At 30.4% G+C, this 8,974-nt stretch overlaps 1 protein-coding gene across 1 annotated transcript; it reads right to left on the reverse strand.

The window, feature by feature from the left end:
* Positions 1-1,196: 1,196 nt before the first annotated feature.
* On the reverse strand, positions 1,197-8,641 carry LOC129908585 (ceramide phosphoethanolamine synthase). Its single transcript, XM_055985192.1, has 6 exons — positions 8,550-8,641; positions 7,917-8,497; positions 2,336-2,681; positions 2,114-2,271; positions 1,882-2,048; positions 1,197-1,814 (listed from the first exon to the last, which is right to left on the reverse strand). Exons 2-6 carry the CDS (start codon positions 8,437-8,439, stop codon positions 1,347-1,349), a joined length of 1,662 nt encoding a protein of 553 aa, XP_055841167.1. The 5' UTR covers positions 8,440-8,497; positions 8,550-8,641; the 3' UTR covers positions 1,197-1,346.
* Positions 8,642-8,974: the final 333 nt, after the last annotated feature.

The following is an 8,974-nucleotide window of genomic DNA, read 5'->3' on the forward strand; positions in this document are numbered from 1 at the left end:
AAATTTTAATCGAAATCGTTAGAACCATTCAACGGCTTATTAAAAAAGCTCAATTTTGAAAACTCAAACCGTTTCAAACTGTCAGAAGTGAAAGTAATTTTTTGTAATTGTTCTATGAAGTTTAATTTGGCAGATTCAGTGCAATATTTTTGCAAGTTTGGAAGAAAAAATGTTTTAAGATTCTTAAGTGTAAATTGTTTTTCATTTAAGTGTAATATTGCGAATAACGTGCCAATAGAAATTCAGTTCGCCTTGCACCTTGCATCTGATCATAAAACTTTCGTAAAGTAGCCATGTTCTTTAATTCCGTTCCGGAATTCGTCATATCGTATTTCAAAAATAAAATGTGTAAAATCTAAAATTACCCCCATACCCAAAAAAAATCACACTTGATTTTGTAGATACCACAAAAACCAAAGACCTAGATGAGCAAATCTTAAATAACGGGTCTAAAAAACACCATTTTATATTGCTATGAACCTGGAACTTATTATTTTAAAACTTGCACGTCATTAAGTTGTACGACTCAATAAATTGCCGCAACAAAATTGTTATTTTAAATGTTTATCAAATTAAATTTGTTTTACTTGGCATGTTTTCAAAAAACGGTTAAAATTTGTATATTTAAAAATAAATAATGTATTTCTGATGAATGAATTAGTTTTTCTTCCTTATTTAGTTGTACAACTTAGTTCACTTCATCTCACTTTTTTGCCATTTCCCTTTTTTGTGCAAGACATATTGGAACCAGTTTTTTTTTATATGAACACTTATATCCGTTATTCACATTCGCAGATAAATTATGTAATATAATGAGAAATTAAAAAAAAAAAAAACTATATTTTTTGCAGAAGAGTGTAATTTAATATTAATAGCTCTGTAATCATTTTTCACAATGAAATGTATAAAACTTAATATCACCACAAAAGCAAGTACATTTTAAAAAAGTACTTACACTTTGTTTCTTTTTTCAAAATCAATTCAAAGCGTTACGTTTTTTGTTTCTAATTATATCGTTTATGTTGTATACATTAAATCATATATTTAAAGTAAATATTAAAATTTTCCAAACTATCCGCTCAGTTGTTTACAAAAAACTACATTTTTAATAAATCATATATTATATGTAAAAGGCAATATAAATTCTATGCTAGCTGAATAAATAGATTATTTTTATTATTAAAAATATTTATACGTTTATGATGAAAAAATGTTTTTATTTTGTTGTTGTTTCTTGTTTCTTATTTTTTTGAATTTCAAATTCTTCAATTTGGAATGATATTAAAAAGAAAAGCTTAATTTAAAAAAAAAGAACAAAATAATAATAATACTAATCTCACAAGAAGCTATATGAATTTTTTATCTCGCGTTTCATTTGCTTTCAATGGCTGATGAGTTGATTGGTTGACATTGACACTCTTTGGAAGCACATTTCCGGTTGGATAGTTTTCTTTTGCTTTTGGCGATGGAGGACTATAATCATGATGTGTTGATTTATTCGTCGTTCGACCAATTGAATTGGAAGATCCTGATGATGGAGTTTGTGCTATTTTTACTTTGGAATTAATATCAGTTCCTCCAGCTGCACTGGTGAGATTCCTTTGTATGGCTTCTAAATAGGGTGGATGTAGCCATATTCGTCTTGTTGTGAGCATACATGAATCCTTTACACAAATGATACAGTTAAATGTTTTCGAGCACAATGTACCAACTGTATCGAATTCATTGGGAATAATGCCATCAACTGAATTTTCAAAGTAGCTAAACATTGGAAACCAAATTCGTGTACGATTTGAATCCCTAGACATCAGAGCCTGAATATAACAAAACAAAATTAATTATTTTTTATTTAACAAAAAAAGAAATCAAATTATATTTGACCTGATTATTTGCTAGCGTATGATAATAAAGGAAAAGTCGCGACGTTATATAAAAGGCAACAAAAACATCAATCGAATAATGCTCGTGTGCGGCTAAGATGAAAAATATACCAAACATGTTGAGAAGCCATGTCATTGTGTGTAGAAAATAAAGGTTTCGTGGAGTATCTACAAGGCAACGTTAAATTAATAATAACACAAAATTCAACTATTCCATAATATCCTTTACTCACATTCAGTTATGAAAAAATTTAATAGTGTTAAGGCCACCGTATGTCCGCTGAACATGTAATCCCCACAAGTTCGTACACCTTGGATGGACATTCCCAATCCACTCCAAATAGTGTACGCTCGGGATATTCTAAGTGAGACTGCTTCCGATATAGTTAAGCTATAAAAGGAAAAAGTAATAAAAATGAAAATAGTCAATGATTTTTCAGTATCAGGAAGTTTACTTGTTATCATCAACTTTGTAGTCATTTTGATTACATTGCAAATGTGTTCCGGGCACACTGAGTGATGTTATCAGCATAGTCACACAGCGAAGAAGGAACACAGTTCCGGCTAGGGCAAAAAAACGACGCAACAGCACCATTCGATATTTGTGAAATATGCAAACACAACTCCAAATGCTAAACAGGAGAGTTCCGGTTATTTCGCACATGTGAAATGCCCAGGGTATGTGCGGTACGTTGTCGAGAAAAATATCGGGTAGGGGTGGGTAACGTTTCATATCGGGAACCCGTTCGTGTACTATGACCATCACAAATGAAGTTATCCATGTCACCAGGAAAGAATAACCTAAAATAAAGTTTATTTATTAATAGTGTCAGTAAATATTTGAAAAGAGGATAAGACTATTTTGTTCAATTCTTTTTATGCTCTTTTGTGTTTCCCTACTTTGTAAGTTATATAATGTATCTCAAATCTATTAAAAATTCTATACAAAAATTACTAGACAGTTACTTGGATGGAAAATAAACATTTTTTCTTCTTGTAAAATTAGCATAATTGTAGGACTTTTTTATTCTACTTGGCAGCCTTCTTTTTCTTCATTTTATAAAAAAAAGTATTGAAATTGAATAAACGCAAGACTTTAAAAAGCACTTTTCAAGAATTAAGATTTTTTTGAGATATGCTGATTTTCTTAAACAATAAACTCCAAGCTAACCATGCGTTGCTAGTTTAGAAAGTAGTGTTTCAAGTGAGTTGTGATGTTAGCTTTGATATTAATAGATTAATTCTGGCCATAATTCATATTTCCGAGGAAGGAGGAAAAATACTAATTCTTATGATTTCGAATAAAAGTAATCGTAGAAGAGTGAAACAAAAATAAACTTAAAGCTTAATAAATAACCTTCCTAAAAATAAAAATAATTTTATCCGAAAAAATATTCCCACATTCTTAAGAGAAAAATTAAAACAAACAAAATTGAAAAATTGTGGTTTGGATAGTTCCAATGATTTTGCTATTTCACCATTTGAAATAAAATATTTGTTATAAATATCTTAAAACTAGAAGAAAACAGCTTTTTATTTTGTCATGATACGATCATTTTAGGTACATCCTATCGAAAATTACTAAAAAAATCACGAGTTTTTTTGTTCTCTCAACTTTTTGGGCTAGTGTATAATGAAGAGTGAATAAATTGGGCCTTAGTGACCTCATATCAATTATTAATATGAATAAACCAGAGACATAACTTTTTTTAAATGGCGGATGGAAAATCTTTCAAGATTCAAACCCAAACTTAGAACAATACTTTTAAGAAGAGACACAATAAAATTTGTTGAAATTTTTGCTTTAAAATTAATTTTGAAATTTTATATTATAATTTTAATATTGCGTATTATTGCGTAATGAAAACCATCAAAAACCTTTTTAGAAATGCGTTTTTGCGATGAAACCTTACAGGCCATATAGGGCTCATTATCGTATGTGGCGAGAAAAATAGACACAGCTATCGTCAAAACGATATTGATCATTGAACGTAATAAGGATCCAGACTTAACCATAGTAAGAAATAAGCAAAGTCTCAACGATTTAGAAAGTGTGGTCAATTGTAAGTTTTAGGCAGGAAAATACACCAAAGATCCAATCTGAAAAATAAGCATAGAATCGATTCCCAGTGTATGCCTTTTTAAAGTAAAAGGTATGGGGGCTAAATTGATAAATAAAATTGTTTCTCACACGCTAGGGAAATATATCGTCTATATAAGCGCTACTTTACAGTTATTAACTTTACACGACTGATTGCATGCATTATGAGTTTAGACTTAATTTAAAGTTTTTTATAAACTTATTAAGGAGAGGTACGTTTTAATTGCTGACACATCATATAAATAATAAACCGGACTTTGTTCAGGCAAATCTTATTTCTTTAATTTGTCACGTAAGAGAAAGAGATAATTTATTCAAAACAAAATAAATACTCTTGTAATTAACATCCTACGAGTATATTGATCTATATATTTTAATTTCGTACTAATTCTCAATGTGTTATTTTTAATCTGAATTTATATTTCCTAATAAATTCAATTTTGTAATCAATGACGCACATAAGTAATAGAATATTAAATTTTCTAAATTTAGAAAAGCAACATTGATGGTACATATTAACTTGCATATTTAGACATTCTTCTGTCACAAATGTGTTTCATTATATATACATGACGTCGAATTTATTCAGACAAGTTACATAGCAATGCGGGGGATCAAAAGTGCAACTGTAACAACAACAATCTCAAAATCATCTACACATGACGTCTTAAAATAAAATATAAAAACAAGCTTCGCCAGCAATAAATACTGATAGTATATTAAAATTTGTTTCGTGTTTACCCCATTTGTTGAGAACAAAGGCAATATTAGTACTTCGCACGCATTGTTGTTTTGTTTTTTGTTTTTTTTTTTTTTCACAACAAGACAAATTTAATTGTACAACAAATAAATAAATCCACAACAGATTATCTGAGTTATCGTTTTTAAGACAAGAAAAACAATAAATTTAACAATAACATTTAAAAAAAAATATCGTTTATCAATAAGTCAGCAACAAAACTGTATCTGTATCTGTATAAGGAAACAAACTAACAAACAATATGAACCACTTAAGGGTTGCTTAAAGTTATTCTATATTAAACATAAAGTAAGATATAAGTTTAATTATTTAAATAATTATGTAGAAAGGCTCCTATCCCATTGATAAGGTTTTATTTTTATTAATAAAAAAAAAACTGTTTACCCGACTTATTAAGAATTTATTAAGATGCATAGAAAATAGATTTTTGTTTCAACTTTATACTGAATTAAAACGTGTTAATATCAATTAGCGCTTGTAAGTTTTCAGCATCATTAATTGAGAAAATACAAATGGAGATTATTGGGTTTCTCTTTGAATAAATGTAGTCAACATTTGCCATATGCAACAATGAGTTATTACTACCCCTTACAAAGTAAAAAACCAATATCTCAATTCGTATTAATTGCTGTTTATATGCAAAAGCATGGAGTTAATTTCATTACTCAGCAGATCAAGTTCAAATTGACTATAGACAAATTTATGAAAAAAGAAGCCTAATTTTTTGAAGGAGCATGAAAGTTTTTTGTTTTTGAATTTCTTATCTTGACAGTTTATTTATCTCAATTTATAATGCTTTCAAATTGTGTAAAAGATCAAAATCTTAATGCTCTACATATTGTATGTTAAATTAAATTGAAGGTTAAAGTCGATAAGATTAGGACTAGATGCTTCAAAGAATTATTATGTCAAGATAGTTTGATAATCTTATTTATTAGTTTCACCTTTTTTAATTTATATTTCTAATTGAGAACAATAACAAGGAGTCAAAATTCCAATTTTTTTGGTTTGAAAAGTTAACGGTTCTCAAAATAAATATACTAGCTCAGTTTATGGTTATACCATTTAAGAGATTAATTTCTCTGGATATTTCTGGGTATATATGGGATTTCTAAGCATATGAAAACTAAATCATAATTACATAGAAATTGACATCTATGTATGTATATTAGCCACGAGTAGTACCCAGTGTTGCGATGGTTAGTGCGAAGGACTATGGCGCAATAAGTCTGGTTTCGATACCCAGCCTCCTGGGAATCTTAGGTGGTCTCAAAATAAAAAAAATATTTTTCAGGGGTAATGCCTTTTGCGAGGACAAAAATACGATAACTCGGGTGGTGAAAAATACAAATATAGAGGAGTCAAATACAAGTTTTTACTGGGGGAAGGAAAAAACACTCATGAGCGTTCCAAGAAATTTTTATTTTGATAGCTATCCATGTCTTTTAACTATCTTATTGATCCTTATTGCGAGTGTCGTTTGTCCATCGATAGACGACTTTTGTCGATAGTCGAGCACCGAAAATGAATTTCGGTATTTTGAATCTGTACTGTGAACGATACTTTTTGTTTATCGTTCGATCTTTTTCGTTTACAATTTTGCTATCGCCATAAATAAACATCATAATTCGTACTATATTTCTTGCGAAGAATTGATAAAGCCTACAAGAGTATCATTGCCTTGAAAAAGTCGTTTCACAAAAAAATATAAACCACGTTATTTCGGTCTAAAACAAATCAACTAAAAATTAGAGCTGCTACCATGTTTATCTAGAAATTTGTTATTTTACAATTTGTACCCATTAGGTACCTAATTAAATAAAAGGCCTGCAAAGTGCTTTCTTGCTTTAACCACTGGGAGACAAAGAATTAACTTAACAAAGGATTAAAATGTTCCACATACGCCATAGTGACCGTCTAAAGTGGCATTCATATGAGCTGCGACCTGCGTCTGCGAATATTTTAAAGCTGTTTTTAAAGCAAATATCAACTTATTCTTATTTTAATTGTTTAAGAAAGTGAATAAATAATAATATTTACATATTTAAATATAGAATTTTGCGTACAACTAGTTAAAATTACAAAAAAATACATATATTTTAATATTTTCTATGCGATCAACAACTACTGCTACCTGCGAACTGTCAAATGTAAATCCACTCACAGTTCACAAATACAAAACGCATTCTACAAAGCTATGAACAAATAATTCGCTCGAATTTGACCTCATTTTTAATTTAACATCAATTTTTGTAATACAGTTCGCAGCTCTCCTTAGACGGTCCCTATGGCGTATGTGGAATGTTTTTTTTTTTTTTTTAATAAACCCGATCAAATATTACCTGCTTATAATTATTAAATAAAACAAACAAATGTAAGCTATAAAATCAAAGAGAATTATCTATCTAATTCTTTACCCACATACAAACACTAAATACATTTGCATCTTTTGGCCTTATACTTTGCACTATTGGACTACTGTACGTTTCTTCGCATTGCAAAAAAATCTTTGTTTATTTTTTTTTTTTTTGTTTAAGAAATCGAAAACGCTTAGGGATGGAACCTTAGGCAACAAACAAACATAAATGATAACCGATACCACTGCCAGATGCCATGGTCAGCAATAAACTTGTGGGAAAACCAAAGCAAATGACAAAATCAAAAAGAAAACTTTTTTTTTGTTCACCTATAATATTATGTGTGGGTACATATCGTTGATTATTTAATCAAGAGTCAAGAGACTTGCATGTTCAATTGGATTGGCAATTTAGTTCGATGCGACCGATAGACAAACCGAAAGTCGGTAGTACGACGCACATGCATGTCGCAATTAGTAGGTATGTGACTAGACTTCCTTCTGAGGGTCATTTATGTGTCTTAATAAGCAATAGAGAGAAGCCAGAAGCATGTTCATGTACCTACACTTGATGAGGTATTCTTCTAAAGAACTAACAACTTATGCATGTTATTGCTTATTTGGAAAGTCATGAATAAATGCTCTTTCATTTAATATAAACGAGAATCGAAGAAAGAAACAAACACAAAAGAAAATAAAAATGTTGTTTGATTCATTTTTTATTTGGCATTGTGTTTTGTTGTTGTTGTATTCAATGTTTCTGATTGACAAATAAATATAAATTTTCACTTGTCTCTATTTATAATCTAGGGCACTCACCTAAGCTCATGGCTGTTTTGAAGAACTCCGGAGGAATGTTTGTCGCCCTGCCATCCACCGAAAGTGGTGGCGATATTCTATCACTGTCATTCAATTGATGATTGTGCGATCCATCAAACGATCCATATGTTGATGAGCCAGCAGCAGCACAGTGATGAGGATGTGCACTCCCACCACAGAAAGTATTCCTATTGTGTCCGATTCCATGTGTCAATGGATGTGTTCCGCCGTCCATCAATCGTACATCATCGACACCACCACCCAAAAACTTTATGAGATAAATATTGTTGCGCTGAAGATTTCGCACGGAAATCCATAACTTTTTGATGTCACTAAACTTTAATGGATAATTGAGTTTGTAGCGCAGATCGCGGATATCGTTTTCGGTTAGGGCGAGCAATGTTCGACCATCGATTTCTTCCGAATCGAGGCAGGCGGTGACAAATGCACTGAGATTTTCTTCGTCTCGTGCCCAGACGACAACTTGCTCTTTTGACCATTCTTGCACAGCAACATTATTCATAGTTTTTGTTTTGTTTTTTTTTCGAGACCAAATTGTTTAATTGAAATTTTATTATAACCTTTAAATAAGTTAAAAGCGGATTAAATAATAACAAAAGATGGAAATTTTACATGAATTTCGGAGGGCCCGAGAAAAAATGACCTAACTTCAGTGACATATTTGCAGAAACTGATTTTTGATTTTTCCAAAAGTCAAAAAATGACATTTCACTTTGGTGGGTATTTTTTGTGTGGGGAATATAAAAATAGGGTATGAATTCAAATGTTTGGTAATAGAAATATACTGTTGTTGAATTTTATTTACTTTCACCAACATTTCTGTAATCGAAGGCAATATACCTACGATTTATTTTCATTTGTTTAATAAGAAAAATATTGATATGGAATTAATTCTATTTGAAAAAGTTTTACGTTCAGTTTTTTTCATTACAGAACAGTTCATTTTAAAAATCTTGCAGTACAATCCGCCCTAGCAAGGCATGGTATAAAAAGACAATGGGCTGGGCTGTCAAAACCTTAAGTAGCCATAAGTTTTG

This window comes from Episyrphus balteatus, chromosome 2, assembly GCF_945859705.1.
Source record: "Episyrphus balteatus chromosome 2, idEpiBalt1.1, whole genome shotgun sequence".
In the NCBI taxonomy this organism is placed as follows: domain Eukaryota; kingdom Metazoa; phylum Arthropoda; class Insecta; order Diptera; family Syrphidae; genus Episyrphus; species Episyrphus balteatus.